The sequence below is a fragment of the Dermochelys coriacea genome, chromosome 2 (assembly GCF_009764565.3).
Source record: "Dermochelys coriacea isolate rDerCor1 chromosome 2, rDerCor1.pri.v4, whole genome shotgun sequence".
In the NCBI taxonomy this organism is placed as follows: domain Eukaryota; kingdom Metazoa; phylum Chordata; order Testudines; family Dermochelyidae; genus Dermochelys; species Dermochelys coriacea.
In genome coordinates this window covers 134,581,381-134,603,532 of record NC_050069.1, presented here as the reverse complement: position 1 = coordinate 134,603,532, position 22,152 = coordinate 134,581,381, and the positions used below count along the sequence as shown (strand labels likewise).

General features: G+C 40.3%; 1 protein-coding gene across 8 annotated transcripts in view; it reads right to left on the bottom strand.

Moving 5' to 3' along the window:
* The window catches only part of CDH18 (cadherin 18), a 908,539-nt gene that overhangs the window by 40,674 nt on the left and 845,713 nt on the right, over positions 1–22,152 (bottom strand). For all 8 annotated transcript variants that reach the window (XM_043508441.1, XM_038391555.2, XM_038391556.2 and 5 more), the window contains one exon: positions 2,718–2,839. In XM_043508441.1, coding sequence (XP_043364376.1) covers positions 2,718–2,839 — 122 coding nt within the window. The remainder of the gene's footprint in view (positions 1–2,717; positions 2,840–22,152) is intronic.

Below are 22,152 nucleotides of genomic sequence, written 5' to 3'. Positions count from 1 at the left end.
TGGTTGATAAAGGTAATAGTGTTGATGAATATACTTAGACTTCTAGAAGGTGTTTGAGTTGGTACCGAATAACACTTTCATTAAAAAAATTAGAATGACATAAAATTAACATGCCACACATTAAAAGGATTAAAAACTGGCTAACTAATAGCCTCAAAATGTAACTGAAAGGTGGAATTGTCATCAAGCAGGTGTGTTTCCAGTGAGGTCCCTCAGGGATCAGATCTTGGTTCTACATTTAACATTTTTATCAGTGACCTGGAATAAAATATAAAATCATCACTGATAAAGTGGGCAGATGACACAAAAATGGGGGAGTGTAAATAATGAAGAAAACAGGTCACTGATTCAGAGCAATTGGGGTCGCTTGGTAAACTGGGCACAAGCAACAGGAGTTTTAATGCAGCTAACTGTAAATGTATTAATCTAGGGAAAAGATACAGAATTGGGATTTTATGTCAAGCTGGGAATACCTTAAACCAAATACATGTGGAGTCTAAGGATTTAAGAATTGAGGTTGCTTGATGCAATAAGTTCCTTAATGGGACATCCTATTGGTCATTTTCACCAATTGTGGCCAAGTCAGAATAAATAAAAGCAATAAAATGTCTTTTAAATTATTCTGAACCATCATATCTATCTGAACCATCACATCTTTTATCATAAGTAATGGTTAACTTATAATGGTACCCTCATTTTTCCTCCCCTCTTTCTTAATATTTGTCAAACTCGGTTGTTGTATCTTGTCTTCAATTTCATGGTAAGCTCTTTGAGGAAGGGTCCATAACTTCTTATATGTTTCTTGCACAGTACAGTAACTCGATTCTCACTGGAGCCTTGGTGCAATTCCACAATACAAATAAATAACAATAAAAAGTGTGCAATATAGTTTTCCTAGTTTAAAAATAAAACATTAATAACAAGCACACTTTCATATTAAACTACTGTGTTATAAAGTCCTTCCCAGAGGTACTACTTCTGGATGTTAGATTGTAGTGTAGCAGGGGTCATGGCATCATTCACATCAGGGAACAATAGCTCCAGAGAGAAATATAATCCCAGTACACATCAGCAACAGATGTCAGTGTGGTCAGACATATCTGATCATTTAATAAATAGCTTGCTCATAAATGCCCATATACAGAAGTTCCTTTTTAGAGTTTAAATCTTTGTCAATGGGACTAATTTGCTGACTTAAAAACATAGCAAACAAAGAAAACTCATAAACATTTCAGAGTTTTCCTTGTCCTGTTATAACTCATTAAAAATATATCTTGTTTTTAATTTACATCATTTAAAAATAAAAGCATTGCATTAGATAATATCTAGAAGTCGGAAAAGAAAGTCACATTATTTAGGAGAATTTCACAAATTTTTGTCACCATTTAGTTTTGTTCAATTCTTCAGTCCCTGAAGTTGTACTTTATTTGAATCATAGGTCAGAAGGGACCATTATGATCATCTAGTCTGATCTCCTGCACAACGCAGGACACAGAATCTCACCCATCCATTCCTGTAACAAACCTCTAACCTATGTCTGAGCTACTGAAGTCCTCAAATCGTGGTTTAAAGATTTGGTGTGGATATTTCTTACATTGTAGATATGAATATCTTTCCCCTTCCTCAATGCACACATGAGTTTTCATGTTTTTGATGTGAAAGCCATTATTGCTCAAAAAATGGACCCATTAATAAAAATGTGAGTACCCTTGTATTTTGAGTGTTTTTCATTTTGTTACAGATAACACTTTATCTCTAATAGCTGCTCAATATCTGTCTCAGATTGTATTGTAATCTGTGGTAAGAGCAATACTTTATTAAACACATAAAATCAGATTTCTCCACTAAGCATAAATTAGCACAGATTGAGATAAAATGCATCCCCAAATGAACAGAAAATGTGAAAAGCAATTACATCCTAACATCCATTTTAAGGCTGTCAAGCAAACTAGTGCAGATCCAGAAGGAAGTGGTCGCGAACAGTGCAGAATACTGAAAGAGAGTGAAAAATGTGGAAATATGGTAAAGCCCAGGGCACAGATGGAGCCTACCAGCAATGGAAGTAGCAGTAGAGCAGTACTCCGTTATTCAGCCTCAGTTTTAAAAGAAAAAAATGCCAGCCTCCTTTGCATTATGAACATCTGATGCCATTTCACAGGGAAACAAATGTAGGGTTCAGCCTGTTTGTAATCCTCACACAAACTGCTCTTTAGGACAACAAAATGTTCAAAGAAGCACTATGGCAGCTTTGTTGTATCTACCATTGTACAGAGCACCATGAAGGAATCTTGCACCGAGCGTCAACTGGGGTGGAGATACATTGAATTTGTTTTGTAGCATTGTTGATGCTGATGGTGATGGATGATGATGATGACATCTATAAACAAGATCATGGGTTTCCAATATATATTCATTTAACAGATGCGATTATGATTTTGACTATCTTGACTGAACATAGACATCCGATTTTTAACATTAACATCACAAAAAATATTTTAAAAAAATCCCCAAAACACATTTCCCTCCATCTATCACATTTAAAAGTCTGATCAAATACAAAGTATACAAAATATAAATGGCATTCATATTTTTTGCCTATAAAATATGATGCTCAAGTATTCATTGAATCAAAATAATTTTCACGCGACATTACCAGAAATAAATCTGTTCTTTTGCCATACATTAGAGGAAAGAGAACCGTGAGACCAACGGGTTACCTGACCGGGCTTTGCATTCTCACAGACAACTACATCATATTCTCTGGCAAGCTCTGGAGGGTTGTCGTTGACATCCAGGATTCGAATATCAACTGGAACATGGCTTAGCAGGCCAGGGTTGTCTGTAATACAAACAAAAATGGATTCAGTCATTTGACAGTTTTAATACACACTCTAAAGCCTTAGTCTAAACAAAAATTCTTAAAATCATGGTTTGTTGGCAGCTCCAGCTACTACAATAGAACTTTCAGTAAAGATACTTTATAAAGATCCTATTAGCTGAGTCTCATTAACATTTAAAAAAATGAAAAATGAATAGACAGGCATAGCATGAATACTAAATCGCTATTTTGTCATATCAAGAAAATTACAAGTTACTCAGGAACTGAAGTGGGAGAAAATTTTCAGAGTTTAATAGATGGTGTCACACTGTATGCCAAGAAATGATCAATTGGCTTCACAATTAACCTGTAAGTGTCACTCCAGTGTTGAACAAAATCTAAAATTAAATATAGTACTTTTGTTTTCCTGTGTCCCTCAAAGATTTCAGGGTATGGAAATAAAATACTGAAGTGATAAGAGAAGGAAAAAAACTGTTTAAACCATTTTGTTAAACTGGGCTCCAGATTCCATGCAAGATATTACACAGCTGCAAATTATATAAATATAATAAAGTCAGCCTTGATGCTGTTTCATTGAAGTCAATGGGAGTTTTTCAATTGACTTTAAAGGTGCAGGATCAATCACATAAACAATAACAAAATAATGAACAATAAAGGCTTAAGTTGTTTAGGTTTAAAAAAAACAGAGTTTATTCTATGAGATTAGGTCTGTCTCTGATTTCCAAAAAAATCAAAATAAAAAGTACAATAAACAGACTTGTTTCAATTAACAGTTTTACATGATGAAATGGGAAGGAAATGCATGTTTTCTTGATCTGTATGCATATTCTCTCATTTTCATTATCTTACACTGGCTTTTTATATTTCATTGTATAAATTTTATGTGAAAAACCTTTTATAATTAGCATTCTTCATTATAATACCTCAGCTCCTGTAGCAATATCTCTTTCAAAAAAAAATTCAATATGCATCACTGAACAGAAGAAAAAAAATCTTTCCTAACTGGTTAAAAACATAGACCCTTTGCTGAAAATTGTGGTCTTCATTTTTATGTCCTCCACTGGAACCTAACTACCAGTAAAAGACACCTGGGTCCAATATTCAGGCACTTCATAGATGTAAATTGCTTGTAACTGCCACGGAGAACTGTGTTTTTTATAATGTGTGTGTGTGTGTGATATCTTTGCCTTAATTAGCCAATATCACATACCTCTATCAAAAAGGTTATTGGTGTGATGGCTCAGACTCATTATAACTTTGCTGACTGCTGCTCAGAATTCTTCCATCTTATTGATTAGATGAGACAGCTTTCTAGTCCAAAAAAATTCTCTCTAAGGCTATTTCTAGATTTGAGCGGGGAGGTGTGATTCCTAGCTCATGTAAACATACCCATGTGTAGCGAGGTAGCACTATTTTTAGGGAGCTAGCTCGCAAAGCTAGCAGTGGTCCATGAAAATCACACTTCTCAACTCAAATGTAGAGGTAACCTGTATCACCAAATAACTTCCTGGTGAGATAATATATCAGAATGCTGGCATTCTAGTGTACTTTAACAAGGTGAGATAGTCGGCCAGTCTTTTCGAGTTATAGATGGGCTTTGGGACAAAGGTTCTGGTTGACAGGTCCCCTTAAGAGACTCCACTCTCTCGCATGCACACACAAATGCATACAAAAATGTGTTTCAAATTATACTCCACTTCCCCCCTATTCAACAGTTCTTAATGAGTTAACATGAGAAACAGGAGGAAGTTAAAATAATTATAAGAAATCAAGTATCAGGGGGTAGCCATGTTAGTCTGTATCCACAAAAACAATAAGGAGTCCAGTGGCACCTTAAAGACTAACAAATTTATTTGGGAATAAGCTTTTGTGGTTTTTGGGTTAGTGTTTCTGTGGTGTGGTGTGTAGTTGCTGGTGAGTATTTGCTTCATGTTGTGTGGCTGTCTGTAAGCGAGGACTGGCCTGATTCCCAAGGTCTGTGAGAGTGAGGGATCGTTTTCCAGGATAGTTTGTAGATCGTTGATAATCTGCTGGGTTTTAGCTGGGGGCTGTACGTGATGGCCAGTGGTGTTCTGTTATTTTCCTTGTTGGGTCTGTCCTATAGTAGGTGATTTCTAGGTACCCATCTCGCTCTGTCAATCTGTTTCCTCACTTCCCCAGGTGGGTACTGTAGTTTTAAGAATGCTTGATAAAGATCTCGTAGGTGTTTGTCTCTGTCTGAGGGATTGGAGCAAATTCGGTTGTATCTTAGGGCTTGGCTGTAGACAATGGATCATGTGATGTGTCACTCTCACAGACCTTGGGAGGCAGGCCACTCCTTGCTTACAGACAACCCCCCCAACCTGAAGCAAATATTCACCAGCAACTACACACCACAGGAACCAATCCCTGTAGCAAATCTGATTGCCTACTCTGTCCCCATATCTACTCTAGCAACACCATCAGAGGACCCAACCACATCAGCCACACCATCAGTGCCTCATTCACCTGCATGTCTACTAATGTTATATATGCCATCATGTGCCAGCAATGCCCCTCTGCTATGTACATTGGCCAAACTGGACAATCCCTATGTACAAGGATAAATGGACACAAATCGGACATCAGGAATGGTAACAAACAAAAGGCAGTAGGAGAACACTTCAATCTTCCTGGACATTCCATAACAGATTTAAAAGTAGCTATACTTGAACTAAAAAACTTCAGAAACAGACTTGAAAGAGAAACTGCAGAACTAAAATTCATTTGCAAATGTAACACCATTAATTTGGGCTTGAATATGGACTGGGAGTGGCTGGCTCATTACCAAAGCAGCTTTGCCTCTCCCGGAATTGACACCTCCTTATCTATTATTGGGAGTGGACTACATCCACCCTGATCGAATTGGACCTGTCAACACTGGTTCTCCACTTGTGAGGTAACTCCCTTCTCTTCATGTGTCAGTATAATAATGCCTGCATCTGTATTTTCACTCCATGCATCTGAAGAAATGGTTTTTTATCAATGAAAGCTTATGCCCAAATAAGCTGTTAGTCTTTAAGATGCCACTGGACTCCTTAATGATAAGAAGTGTCACTCATAGGGATAGAAGACCTGATCAGGATAGCATAAGAACATCTACTCCTACCCCAAACTTCCCCTCCCCCCCAGTAGTAGAAATCAGATCAAATGAGCCTTTTCAGAAGTAAGATACAGGCTGGACACTTCTATTTTCTTGCTTCAACTTTTCTTGTGTGTTGATATTTTCAATTCAGCTTTATTAAAAAAACTGGTTACCTACCTGTATTGCAAATGTTGTTCTTCGAGATATCACTGCAAATGTGTATTTCGTTAAGGTGCATGCATACCCAGCACACCAGAGCTGGAGAGTTTTCTGCAGCAGTACCCACTGGAGATCACACATGAGCCTTGCACAACCTTGTGACACCTGAGACTATGTCAGGGTGGCGGCACCCCATCCCTCCCTCAGTTTCTTCACACAAGAACATGGCAAAATAAGAATCCGATGCAGAGGAGACAGGGGGGCAGGTTGTGGAATATACGAGGGCAATAACATCTAAAAGAACAACAGTTAAAATACAGATAACCATTTTTTCTTCAAGTGGTTGCACATGTGTATTCCACTCAGGTGATTCACATGAAGGACCATTAGGAGGTGGAGCTCAGAGTCTGCAATATGTAACTGCAATGTGGCCTTCTCAACATTTGCATCAGATCTCAAAGCAGTCATGATGGTGTAATGATGAGTGAAGGTATGCACCAAGAACCAAGTGGCAGCCCTACAAATGTCCAGTATTAGGACATCCTTTTGAAAAGCCACTGAAGTGGTTAGAGCTCTAACTAAATGAACCAATAGTGTACGTGGAGGACGGGTATCTGTTACTCCCATGAACCATGATGATACAGGAAGCAATCCATCTAGAAATTGTGTGGTAACTGCTTGACCTCTGAGTTTGTCAGCATAAGAAACAAATAGCCAATGGAACATCTTAAAAGGCTTAGTCCTATCAGGATGAAAGGTGCATGCCAAAGTACGTACATGTTCTTCATCCTTACGTGAGTGTGATTTTTTTGGGGGGAAGAATAAAATGCAAATGAAAGGCAGACACCACTCGTGGCAAGGCACCTCCTTCATCTCGGCAGACTTAGCATTTCCCCTTCTGGGGGTGGTGGGCCTTTGGCCTCTTGGTGGCTAGGATATAGACCTCTAATGAATTAAGAGTAGCTCAACAGTCATTAAAAGAATGTAAAGTCTCATTAGTGCTGTCTGAAAACAAACACAAACCATCAAACATAGTTTATTGCATGTCCGTTGCTATACCCAAAGTTCTGTAATCAGAAAATTTTTCTCATTGTTAGTACAGATGCTATCACCATAAAAGAAGCATCAGATGCAGCAAATGCAGATTGGAATGCCATCTTGGCCACTATGCAACTTTCTGGCAGGAAAGACTTCACTTCCTCCTGGTAGTTTCTCAGTAAACCTGGACATTGCATCCCAGTTTACACAGTCACATGTAGAAAAGGAGTACTTGTGGCACCTTAGAGACTAACAAATTTATTTGAGCATAAGCTTTCGTGAGCTACAGCTCACTTCATCGGATGCATTTGGTGAAAAATACAGAGGGGAGATTTATATACACACACAGAGAACATGAAACAATGGGTTTTATCATACACACTGTAAGGAGAGTGATCACTTAAGATGAGCCATCACCAGCAGCGGGGGGAGGGGGAAGGAGGAAAACCTTTCATGGTGACAAGCAAGGTAGGCTATTTCTAGCAGTTAACAAGAACATCTGAGGAACAGTGGGGGGTGGGGTGGGGGGGAGAAATAACATGGGGAAATAGTTTTACTTTGTGTAATGACTCATCCATTCCCAGTCTCTATTCAAGCCTAAGTTAATTGTATCCAGTTTGCAAATTAATTCCAATTCAGCAGTCTCTCGTTGGAGTCTGTTTTTGAAGTTTTTTTGTTGAAGGATAGCCACCCTCAGGTCTGTAATCAAGTGACCAGAGAGATTGAAGTGTTCTCCAACTGGTTTTTGAATGTTATAATTCTTGACATCTGATTTGTGTCCATTTATTCTTTTACGTAGAGACTGTCCAGTTTGACCAATGTACATGGCAGAGGGGCATTGCTGGCACATGATGGCATATATCACGTTGGTAGATGCGCAGGTGAACGAGCCTCTGATAGTGTGGCTATCACATGTAACTCACAGTGCTTGCTGATTTGCTATATGCATCTGGAGAAAGGAGGGGAAATAATTTTTTCTCCCAAATAAATCAAGTCTCTTGTGCCCTATTTCTTGTGGGTTGACTTAAATCTCCCCAAACATGATCTTTCTTTGGCAGGGATCACTACTAAAAATTCAGAGCAGAATGGGAAGAAAACCCCTCAAAGTCTTTCACAGGAATACGATAACGTTTGTCTGTGCACTTAGCTATAGGGGCTAAGGATACTGTCATATTCCATAAGGTCTTTGCTGGTATTAGAAGAGACTCATTGATCACAAGGGCTTATGCTGACAAAGTTATGGAGGACTCTGATCAGACTGCAAGGGGTCATCTAAATATTCAGTAGGCATTGCGGATCAAAAATTGATGGGACCACTAGTTGAACGGATTGATCTCTAGTCCATTGTGAAGAGGTCAATGTAGGTACTGAGACAGGTATGGCAGATGATACCACAAAAACCTCCCAAGATGTTAATGGTACATCATCGTGAATTGCTGTGAGAAAGACTTCATAGTCAGTGCAATGGTATAAGCTGGGATCAATAGCCAAGCTAAAAATCATTCTGGTACTGAGGATGTTGATGCCAAAGCAGAGTCCAAGACTGAAAATGAGACCTAAGACTTTCCCACCACTGACACAGCATGTCCTGGTGTCAAAGTGGGTACCAGAGAAGGCACCTAACCCACAATATACTTCTTAGCTGGTACTGATATCAGTACCAATAACAGTCTCTGCACCAGAGTTAAGGAGACAGAGCTGGTACTCTAGGAATGTCACAAATGCATGGACCTGTGCAGTACAGGATGGTCTGGAACAGAGAGGCAAAGCAAATTCTTTTGCTGCCTCAGAGACCTGTGGGGTTGTCAGTATGATGTCAGCACTGAAACAGCATGCACTGGTTCTGGACTCAACAGCCATCTTGTAGATAATGCACTGAGTCAACAGCACATTACTGATATCAGTCCTCCATGGTATTGGACTCAGTTAGCTATCCTAAAGATTGTACCAGAGTTGAGAGGATGGTACTGGTATCGTCTCACTGCAGTACCAGACTCAACATCCTTCCTATCGATGGTACCAGAGTCAATGGCATGGTACTGAACTCAATGGTTGTCCTGTGGATGGTACCAGAGTTGATGACATGGTACCCATATCCTGCTGCTGTAGTACCAGGAAGATGTATACATGGCCAAGCTCTAACATGGGTACCTGAAGAGCCCAATGATGTTTTGAGCTCTCTTTCAAGGAAGACAAGCTTATGTGCCCACTTTTGGGGAGGCCTTGAAGAAGATTGCCCCCTCTTCTCTGTGGAGAAGAGTGCAAGTCCAGGGGACTGTCAGACAACTTGCAGACTTCATGTGAATGGAAGGTGTGATGTCCCAGGGCTTGAAGGCAGGCCAGAAAGTCCCCAAGCAGCTGCCACATCCTGATCACCCAATAGGTAGTAAAGTGGGTGAGCTGAGAAGCTACTAGGGCTACAGCGCCAGCCAAGGGACCACCCATGGGAGCTCTGACTGGAGGATCACTCGGCTCCACCGATTAGCCCAACTATGATATTTAAGCCAAGAGGAGGAACAGGAAGTTTGTCAGAGCAACCCGGGATTTTCTGTTGTGGATGCATTGGATTGTGCTTGTTCCTGCCTCCTCCACTCAACCCTGTTCCTGACTCCTGCTCTGCTCCTGCCTCCTACTTCACTCCCACCTTCTCTCCTATTCCCAATGGGCTCCTACTCTATGCTTGATCCTTGCCTCTCTTCTGTCCTTATGCCTTCCCTCCAATCTTCAGTGACCAGTCCTGCTCTGATCCCAGCCCCCAACTTCTGACCCTGACTCCTACTTGACTCTTGGCTCTGGTATTTGGCATCTGATCTCAACTCTCACCCTGAGTTTTGATTACTGCTTCTGACTCTGGCTTGGCCCCTGGTTCTAGTAACTGGTAATTGATTCTGGTGCTGACCCTTGGCTTCATTCCCCAACCTGGATGCCTGTTCCACCCACTAGACCTGACTCCTGCTCTGACTACTATGCCAGACTGTGTACATGCTGGTTCATAACAGCAGGGCACTCATGTGAAGGCCCCAGGGGCTGAGGCAGGCCTCACCTGCTCCATAGGTGGTGTTTGAGGTGTGGGTTTCGGGAAAGCTGCATTCTTTTCTAAAAATGTGCTCCTCACTTCTCAATGTGCTCCTCACTGAGGATCAAAAAGGCAGCATGTATGAGGGTGACTATTCAGGATAGACACTTATATGATGGGAAGTGCTCAAAGCCTAGTGAACATTTCATGCCACCAGTGCATAGCACTAAAATATTTAAAAAAAAACAAGTAATACATAAAATAAAAAGCTAAACAACAGTTACCAACTGCTAACTATTTACAGATAAGGTAGAAGGCTAAACTGGCTAACGGTAGAAGATAATAACATGAGGTAAACTATACATTGATTTCTGACTCAGGCCACAGGTGATGAAAATGAATTGAGCTGGGTCAGGGCAGTGCTGCCTTTATGTAGGCTCAGGAGAGGCCACAAGGATGTGCAGGACATGTCCCACCCCAACGAGCACTGGCTCTGGCATACTAGGCGCACACACGTATCTGGTGAAATATATGTGTGCAATCACTCGAAGAAGTTGATATATCTACACCCCAAAAAGCCCCTCAGACTCTACTGTTATGGAGCAGGAGAAGGTCTGACCATCCTCCTTTTGTTCCCACAGAATCCACTGTGTCATTGTAAAATCTCTAGCTATATGTAATATTGACATACCACAAATAATGGAGACTGTGGAAGGAACATCCCCAGGAGCTAAAGACCATCCAAACTTCAGCACTTTCTGCTCCAAGTACAAGGTACAATTATTTGATTTTGCCTTTTTAACACAAATAAATGGCAACATGTATATTAAAGAAAAAATAGAAAAATCCACGCTACCAAATCCCAAATCAAAACAAAACAAATTCCTCCCAACAAAACAAGACACTCCATTGCATGCACATCTCCCTATAAGGAGAGAATGAGAGAACATGGGTCAGATGTTAGTCATATTGTTCAATGCATTAGTGGAAGGTACTCAGATATTATAGTCATGAGCATGGTATAAGAACCTATATTGAATAGAATAGATTATATAAATAGATTCATAGCAGCCCACTGTAAACTGAACCATCTCTTCACTACGGAATACTAAAGGCCAGTAGAAGGTGCAACTATGGATATTTTCTGTATCACATTAATGGAAGGATGAGGCATTGAAGTTGTCACCTGCACCAGAGAAGATAACTGTATTGGGAATATTTGAGAATGAAAGAATAGTGGGAAAAGAGGAGATTCAGAACAGGAAGGACACCAACTGGCCACTTCTGAACAGCTGGAAGAAAGGAGCAAGCTAACTGTCTGGTCACTGCTAGAGGGACTTGGAATACTAGTAGGCTTCCCCACAGAAGATAATTCAAAGTAAGGTGGTGGGAAAACCAGACCTTGGTAAAAGAAGATTTTAAGGTATAGGAGAAGCTCAAAGTTGGCCCTCCCCAATAGGCACACCATGAAGTTTCCTAGGAGAGTACGAATGAAAGGACAGCACATTCCTTTTTAGTTGGGAAAATATAGTCATAAGCTGCCTTCTGTTTACCTGATCCCTCCCTCTTGGTGCAGAGTTGGGACAGTCCAAGAGCATGCATCTCACTGGTGGGAAGTATGGGAGGTGGGTTCTGCCAGTAGCTGAGCCTGAGCTGATCTGTGGCTAAGAGGAGACTGATCCCTACTTTTTCACCCAGCAGGTTCGTACATATGGACTGAGCGGGATATGAACTGGAAAGGGACAAAAACTAACACAAGGAGGCAGACATACTGAGGGACAGAGGAGGACAAGGAATGATTGTAGGAGGAATGGACTGGGAAGAAAGTGACAATGTACTTGTGGATGAGTGAATAAAGAAGCAAAAATGGATTTGGGGATAATCCCATCAATTTTGGGGAGAAAGAAATGGAAGACGTCAGGTGAGACATGACCAGAGGGAGCTCGGGGTGAAAAAGAAAGATGATGACTCCCATTCAAAGAACAGCATTGCTCCTCTAAAGGTGAGAGAAATACACTGATGGGGAAGGAAAGAAAAAACGTGAGTGAGAGCACAACATAGAGCAGAGTTCACTAGATAGAAACATAGTGTTGCCTGGTTTCAGAGTAGCAGCCGTGTTAGTCTGTATTTGCAAAAAGAAAAGGAGTACTTGTGGCACCTTAGAGACTAACAAATTTATTTGAGCATAAGCTTTCGTGAGTTACACGATTATCGGATGAAGTGAGCTGTAGCTCACGAAAGCTTATGCTCAAATAAATTTGTTAGTCTCTAAGGTGCCACAAGTACTCCTTTTCTTATAGTGTTGCCTGTGAAGGTATAAGACATTCCATTCCTATGGGATCAGAGGCCCACAACTGGCTGCCTGGCTGATTAGCCCCACCCACTGCAGCTGGGGAAAAGAGCTGGAACTTAATTAGCTGATCCTCATAGAAGAAGGCAGTAAGAAATGGAGGGAGGGGTCAGCAATACCCTCCAGAAAGCGGAGGGGCCAGTGGCTTTGAGCCCAATGGACTGCTGCTAGAGAAACTGTCTTACTAAGGCTCTGAGGTAAGAACCAGGAAAAAATGGGTTGATAAACTAACTGGTGTGAGGGGAAAACTTGGGGAAGGGACTATTCAGCCTGCACAGACTTTGAGGGAAGAGCCTGTGAGGTTTTTTTCATTTGTTTTAAAAGGCTTGAAATAACAGTAATAATTAAAAAAAAAAAACAAAAAACCCCCAAAACAACCACTAAACCTGCTGAAAATTGCTTCCCTGGATTCTGTGAGAGAACATCAGACAGAATTACCCCAGGGAGGAAGTTGGCTCAGCAAGAGCAAAACCTTGTCTGGTAAAATGCTGTTGCTATAGACGGGCCCCACTGCTTTACCCTGCCCCTTTGTGGAGTGTTTGCAGAATCCAGAGACTTGCAGGTAAGTTTCCTGTTTGGAGAAGGAATTGGTGATGCTGAAGCACACATTTTAGTGTAGTTTGTTCTTTCACAAAGTGTATACAAGCCAAGTTTGCTTGAAGAGGAGTGGTAACAAACAGCAAAACAGGCAACTTTCTTCTTGCAGAACCTTCATATCAGACACTGCTACCCTGTCTCCAGAGCAATAATCTTGCACCTCTGTTACTTTTCAGGGGCTCCTCACTCCAGTTCAACTACTTAACAAACTTTGTGCCCCTTGCATTTTTCACCTGGGAAATCCATAATCGAAAGCTGCTCATGGACACCACATAATGTGGAAAGATGAGTCAGGGCCTTTACCCTTCCTTTGTGCAACTGCTCTCTCATGAAACATCTTAAAGACTTAGACAAAAAAAAACATTCTTAAATGCACAGGATACCCTTAATAACACTCTGGATTCAGTTATTGCATGACATCTTTGCTATCCGGTATAACTAGGACCAGGATTTGGATTGCTGAATTCAGTGATAGTTTTCTATGAGAGAAGAGTGAATAAAGACTTTTAAAATTTTGGTCTGAATTAATATTCTAGCAGAATGTAGAAATTCAGAAAAGCTTGAAGCACTTTGTACACCAACCCACACCACTTTGAGTCAAAAAATGTCATGAAGCTTATGACATATAATGAATACTCAAGTTAGTCCATAAGAACATAAGAATGGTCATTCTAGGTTGCAGACCCATGTTCCATATAGCCCCATATTCTATCTTCCAACAGTGGTTAGTGCCAGATGCTTCAGAGGGAATAAACAAAACAGAGCTATTTATTGAGCCGTCCATTCCCTGTTGTCTAGTCTCAACTTCTGGCAATCAGATGATTATGGACATCCAAAGCATGGGGTTGTGTCCTTGACCATCTTGGCTAATAGCCATTGATGGACCTATCCTCCATGAACTTATTTAATTCCTTTTTAAACCCATTTATAGCTTTGGCCTTCACAATATCCCCTGGCAATGAGCTCCACAACCTGACTATGTGTTGTGTGAAGAAATACTTCCTTTTATTTGTTTTAAACCTGCTGCCTACTAATTTCATTGGGTGACCCCTGGTTCTTGTGTTATGTAAAGGGATAAATAACACTTCCCTATAGCCTTTCTCTACACAATACATGATATTATAGACATCCATCACATCCCCTCTCAGGCTTCCCTTTTACAAGCTGAACAGACCCAGTCTTCTTAATGTTCAATAACCCTGATAATTTTTGTTGCCCTTCTCTGTACCTTTTCTAATTCCAAAATATATTTTTGGATGGGGTGACCTGAACTGCATTCAAGGTGTGGGCTTGGACTTATATAGTGCCAATATGATATTTTCTGTCTTATTATCTATCCCTTTCTTAGTGATTCCCAACATTCTGTTAACTTCTTTGACTGTCGTTACACATTGAGCAGATGTTTTCAGAAAACTATCCATGATGACTCCAAGATCTCTTTCTTGAGTGGTAACAGCTAATTTAGACCCCATTATTTTGTACATATAAGTTTATATTGTTTTCCAATGTGCATTACTTTCCATTTATCAACACTGAATTTCATCTGCCATTTTGTTGCCACGTAACGTTTTGTGAGATCCCTTTGTAATTCTTCATAGTCTGCTTTGAACTTAACTCTCTTGAATAATTTTGTATCATCTCCGATCTTTGACACCTCACTTTTTACCCCCCTTTTCAGATCATTTATGAATATGTTGAACAGCACTGGTCCCAGTACAGATCCTTGGGAGACCCCATTATTTACCTCTCTGTACTATAAAAACTTGATAGTTTATTCCTACCATATATTTCCTCTGTTTCAATCAGTTACGGATCCATGAGAAGACCTCTCCTCTTATCACATGACTGCATACTTTACTTTGGCCTGTCAAAGGCTTTCTGAAAGTCCAAGGACAGTATATCCACTGGATCACCCTTGTGAATATGATTGTTGAAACCCTCAAAGAATTCTAATCAATTGACAAGGTATTATTTCCTTTTACTAAAGCCATGTTGACTCTTCCCCAACATATCATGTTAATCTATCCATCTGATAATTCTGTTCTTTGCTATAGTTTCTACCAATTTACCTGGTACTGAAGTTAGGCTTGCTGGCCTGTAATTGCCAGGATCTGAAGCTTTTTTTTTTAATTGATATTACATTAGCTATCCTCCAGTCAACTGGTGCAGAGACTGATTTAAGAAATAGGTTATATACCACAGTTAGTAATTCTGCAATTTCATATGTGAGTTCCTTCAGCACTCTTGGATGAATACCATCTGGTCCTGGTGACTTATTATTGTTTAATTTATCAGTTTACTCCAAAACCTGCTCTACTGACACCTCAATCTGGAACACTTTCTGAATTTGGCACCTCATAAGGATGGCTCAGGTATGGGAATCATCATAACAATTAATTATTCCTCTCAAACACTGTACCAATAACAAAGAAAAGGTGCCTGTTTTTTACTTAATTTTCCTAAAACAGAGGGAAGGTGAATTCTACTAAGTTAAGTCAAATAACTATTTTAGTATTTCACAGAGTAGGGGGAAGCATTTATGTTACTTTTTTAACACATGTGAACAAGAACAGCAATAATTAGTTATATCATCTTAGAAAACAAAATAAATCTTTAGAAAGAAAAAAATAATAAACTGTAGATACAGAACTCTAAATAGTGAGACAATATATGAGATGTGACTATATGTGGTCATATTCAGATTTTGCTGGCATTTATTCATGATGGCTCATGTTTGGTAAAGCCATGACTGAATTATGCAGATTATTACAAATAAGTGCCAGTGTAACATGTTATGACATATATTAGTTAATGCCATATTTTCAAGACATCACTTTAGATTTTTTAAAGAGTTTTAACTAGATCCCCTCCACTCCCACAGTAAAGTTCCCATTATTTGTCGAAAACCCAAAATCTTTCCAGGAAAAGAAATGCTCCTGCGAGGAAAATCAAACTGAAATATTTTATTTCGGATTGGATCTAACCAAATCAAAATATTTCAGTTTGTCAAGCTAAACTGAAATGTTTTGTTTGGGGGAATTTTGACAAATGGTGTCCACCTGGATGTCATGGTGCTTCAGAAGCCATGGTGCATCATGAGGAATAAAGTCCAGTCAGGGAACATGTCCCACAAAGAAGAAATGGGGACATGAGGCACCTGAACTACAACTCCCATATGTACTGCAGTGGCTTAGGATGACTGGGTTTAATGTCAAACCAAGCTAAAATCAAACATTTTGATTTGGGACTGTGAAAACATTTCATTTTTATTAAATGTATATAAAAAGCGCTTTGACATTTCTAAATTCAAATTTTTGGCTTTGGGCTGAAAACCAAAAACATTTATCTTTTAGTGTATTTGGTTTTGGACAAAAGTTGAAATTTTCCACAGAAAGCAGACACTTTGAGAAAAATTAGTCAAACCCCTGCCCAAAATTTTTTTTTCATCAAAAAACAGTTTTGACAGAAAATTTTGCGCAGTCCTATTTTTCCCATTTTATACGCACTATTTTCAGGATCGCTGCACCTCTAGAGTGAAGTTACATTGGTTACCATACTATGCAGGGAGAATACAACCAATGTTTTTTAAAACCTCCCCAAATGATCTAAAATAGGTTTTCTTTCACAAGAGAGATAAGGCGGGTGAAGTAAGCTTGTGTGTCTTACCAGCAGAAACTGGTCCAATAAAAATTTCTACCTCACCTGCCAAGGCTTGTCTCCTTAAAATCTTGGAGCGACACGGCTACAAGTACATTTCATGCACAATGTATTCATTCTGCACAGACAGCATTGTCTCACTCAGTGAATAAAGGAGACTGAAGTTCTGATATAGGCCAGTTTGTGATGCTAATCATAAAAGGTAAATGTTTTAAGGAGGTGGTAATTACCTTATCCTCCACTGAGGGGGAATGCCCTCCTGAAGTTAAGAGAGTATATCAAACTCAAACTGAACTGGGAAAATCAATTAGCAGATAGCACCAGCAATAGCTTCTTCCCTCCACAGAAGGCAAGAAGACCCTGACCATTCCTCTTGAATATGGATCTTGACACATTATCATTAATTATTACTATTACTACTACTGCAATGGAGTAGAAACATTTACCACATTCAGGCTGTACTATGGCAACTCTATCTTGAGATAAGCAACAAGCCACAGCTTGCAGACACCATGGACACTAACCGCCTAGGTTGGACAAACCAAAGGGAAAGTATCATGTCAGGGCACCACAACTTTTATTGGATCCATGACCAGTAATGTAGCCACTTTAAGATTCTGGTACTAATTAACAAAGCCATGAATGGGATGTGGGATAATGCCCACAATATCGGAAAGGTTTCCTTCCTTTCAGGAACCCACCTTGGTAACTACAATCATGAGGAACATTTAATTTATCAGATCCCAGAATGAGCAGAAGATTGAATCTTGTCAAATGCAGGCTCAAGGCTCTGGAACACCTTTCCAAGCGAATTCAGGAATATCCCTATCTCCCAATCTTCAGATGACAATGTAAGAACCTCTGCTTTGTCATACCATTCCCCAAAGAACCCAAAGAGAAAAAAACCCATCATCTCTAGAAGTAAAAACCAATAACTAAACCAAGATTAGGGAGGAGAATGAACACAGGGCTGGGAATTATACTCAGAATGGAGAACTGCATTTTAAACAGTTCTCATTATATTTTTATAATTTTGTACAATGTTTCCACAGAACAGTGAGAAGTATGTTAGAAATGCTTGAAAACAAATAGATAGACTTTCTACAAATCAGCGTGTCATGAATTTTAGGGTCCAAATTCTATTAACCTACCAAGGATGGATATAGATGCTAAAAAATTGAAAACCTGGGATCCCCAGTTCATCAACAGGGTAAAGAGGTATTTCTAGCTCTTGCTGTTTAAAAAGATACCAGACCTTCAATTTTTCATTATTTCATTGAATAAAATATAGTTGGTCTTGGATCTCAGACCCGGTAATTTTAAAATTCCACTTTTACCAGATCCAGATTTAGGGATAAAGGAGGAAATATTTTGTGGTAGATTCTATTTCTTTGAAAAATAAAGCAACTGCCTGGAATATTAAAAGTCGAAGTGAAAATGGATTAGTAGGCAGAATATGGGTGAGGCCAAAGATGAAAAATGAATTCAGTTTATATTGTGATGCAACAGTTTATTTTACAATTTTGAAGTTTATAATAGAATTTAATTTTCTAGATATGACCACCCATGTATTATAAATATATGTGACCAAATTCTATTGGAGTCAATGGGATTATTTGGCTCATTGTGGCTGCAATATATATTGCCTTTGTGGAAAAATTCATCAAACAAAAATCATGGTAAAAAAATTTCCAGGAGCAACAAAATAGTAGAACCAGCAACATAATTACCGCAATTGAATAGGCAATCAGCCAGAACCCTCTGCCAAATACACAGTGTTATGAGCTTAATGTTATAACAATTATGTGATTGAATGCTTTGTATATAATTTTCTGTTCTAGTTACAATCCTGTCATGAACAAAAGGTTGAATTCATCTGTTTAATAATTATCTGATACCAGACATTACAGTTAATTGTTAACTCATGATTATGGGAAAATGTGAAGTGAGAAAATAAAATGGCCTAACATAGTACTATTCTCATTCTGTTCTCAGTTCCATTTTATAAAGAATGAGTGAATGGAAACCAAACAGCATATCCTATTTTAATGGCAGCAAAAATATTAATAGTCATGAGGAATCTCTTTTACCTCTCAATAATGCTCCCTCATTAATACAGTTTCCTGGTTAGAGAGGGGAAGTGGGAGTCAGGTCTTCTGGGTTCTATTTTTGATCATACCACTGACTATGTGACTCTTGGGCATGTCACTTCACCTTACTGTGCCTCAGTTTATACTGGAGGAGAGGTGTCAACATTACATAAAACCACCACAAATTGATTATAGTTTGGAATGTAACTCCTTAAAACACACTCCTGGTTTAAAGTAGTAGTTCTCTCAAAAGAGAAGTGTTATCTTCAAAATGGCATATCTTAGTCTGTCTCACTTTGTGATTCTTCCACATGCTGATCAGGGCCAGCTCTAGGCACCAGCAAAACAAGCAGGTGCTTGGGGCAGCACGTTTCTAGGGGCGGCATTCCGGCGCCTGCCATGCCACCCATAGAAATGTGCCCCCGCCGCCCTAGCTCCCCTCCACTCTACTTCCGCCTGCTCCCCTGAGCGCGCTGCTGCCGCTCTGCTTCTCCCTCTCCCTCCCAGGCTTGCCGCACACCAAACAGCTGTTTCAGGTGGGAAGCCTGGGAAGGAGGAGCAGCTGAGCGGCGGTGCGCTCGGGGGAGGCAGCGGAGGTGAGCTGGGGCACGAAGCAGTTCTCTACCCCCCCCGTTACTTCCTGCATTCCCCCCCAGCCTCGCTCACCTCCGCTCCGCCTGCTCCCCTGAACGTGCTGCCTCTCTCTCCCCTGAGAGGGAGGGGGGAGAAGCAGACGTGTTCAGGGGAACAGGCGGAGCGGAGGTGAGATAGGGTGGGGGTTGCGGGTGGGGGGTGTCGCAGGAAGCAATGGAGGGGGAAATGTGGCATGCCTGGTGGAGGAGGCAGGGCTGGGGATTTGGGGAAGGAATTGGGAAGGGGCGGAGTTGGGGCAGAGCCAGGGGTGGCCAAAAATGTTTTTGCTTGGGGTGGCAAAAGTCCTAGAGCTGGCCCTGATGCTGATCACCCACTGCACTTCCTGCATGTACTGGTTTCCTTTGACTCTGCTTAGGACCTTAGCCTGCAATCTGTGCCCATATGAAAGGCCTTGTGGGATTAGGGCCTGGGATTTAAGGATGGGATTGTCAAAAGTGGTCAACACTGAACCAATTCTGTTTTCACTGAAATGAATGGAAGAAATCCCATTCACTTCAATAGGAACTTTTATGCCAATGCTGAATCTTCTTGACAATCACATCAATAACATTTCTTTTGGGCACAACCATTGGCTCTTCTTTGTTGTAATAGCTTAAATGATCTTCCTAATAGTGTATTTCCTTGGAATTCATGACTGGTTGTAACTAAAGGTCCTTGGGGCTGCTACTCATGACACCAGCACCTCTCAGATTGACATTAATTCCCAAGAAATGTCTTGCACATTTATGGTGGTTGCCTAATTATAATCCAGATTAATAGCCTCAAAAACATTCACATGTGTCTTTGATGGGCGGTGTCTTTGATCTTTAAAATTAGGGATGTGAGTTTGAAAGAATCTCACTTGTTTTTGAAGGTAATTACATTAACAACAATTCTGGTCCTATCAGTGCTAATTCATACGAAAAAAACCCTTTTTCCCTTTTATACACCAGAATCATATCACCCCATATTCTTATTCCCACCAGGCTGTACATATATAAATTCCTTTATCTTTCTTCAAAGTTAAACAAGAGTGCTTGTGTGCATCTATCATTTCATTTTTAAGTGTATGTAAATGTACACACATTTTGGTCACTGTTACCATAAACCAAGCCAGTATGTCTCTTGATAGTGTTAACACATCTATTTTATATCCTCTGGACCTCTACCATGCTTTTGACCATTTTCATTAAACCTTTCAATTCCTCCAGCTGCATCCTTCTCTCTCATTTTTCAGAATCAGTAATAACATGGATTTTAATCTCACAACACATTTCTTTTTCTTAAAAGGAAATAGTCATGTCTCCTTCTCCCTTGCAAAGAGTTATTGCTAGTTTGTTGCTAAAACACAAGCACTCCTAAGAAACAACAGATACTAGGTATGTATGTGAACATATTTCAAAAGATTAACATAGGTACATCCTGACCTAACCCAGATAAAAGGGATTGACAGAAGTGATGAATAGGGATGTTTTGCCTAAGTCATCTGGAGCAAAGTATAAGGGGAGGTAACAAGTAGATATCATGAAACATGTAAGGTGGTATGTAAGTTGTTCGACTCAGTCTATAAATGTTGGGGTACCTCTCCTTAACACTTTGTGTGGCCTAGGGAACAGCAGAAAGTCCCACTTCTGACTGAGCCACTCCTTGTTACTGGGCACTCATGTGTTAGTGTAAACTATAACTATGGAGCCAGAGCGCTAGACTGTGCCTTCAGGGCAATAAACCCAGCTGAGTTAGAATCATGCCCGTGGTCTGTCTTTATGACTGACATTGAGGCCTGATGAATTAGTAGGTTGCATTTTCTGCTAATGCTAATAACAGTGGAGCTCCAAGAAAAGAAGCACTGAGCAGCCATAACAACCTGGCAGCAGTAACAACATTCTTCAGCAACAATCTTAACAACACTTGAAATTTTTCTTGGCTGGGACCTCTGATGCAGCATGCCATTCTCATTCTAATCCTCTAATGCCTCCATGTTATGCTTATTTCCCCCCACAGCTCTCACTCCATATTAGTGGACCAACAGGCTCCAAGGGATATTTTTTAATCTTTCCCATTTGTAGCGTGTGTTGCTTTGATTGTTCAAACTATAAGTTAATTTTAATTGGAATTGACTTTAGAGCTGGAACAAGCCTATTAGAAATGAGTGCTTTAGTACTTCTGCCCCTTTCTGACCCTCATCTTTGTCTTAAAGTAGGCCAGACTCCTATTTGTTGTTTTCAACATTGCTGCATATTGAGCAATAATCTTAAATGAAGCATCTATCAGTGATTCCTGCAGTAGATCTTTCTTCTTCAGAATATATCAGCGTGTGTCTCTACCCTGATATAACGCAGTCCTCGGGAGCAAAAAATCTTACCACGTTATAGGTAAAATCGCGTTATATTGACCTTGCTTTGGCCTCGAGCATTTCTGTTATTAACACAGTATTTGACACAAGAAGTTTTATTCTTGGTGTTGTTTTAGAAAGGCCACAACTGATGTCGTCCTTCACATCAAGCCCAGGGTCGGGGCTCGCAGCTGCACGCCGGGGTCGGGGCTTGCAGCCACGTGTCCCTGTATGGGTCGGGGCTCACAGCCTGGCGTAGGGGTGGAGGTCGGGACTCACAGCCATGCACTGGGGTCAGGGTTCGTAGCCCTGCAGCTCCACACAGGGGTTGGGGCTCG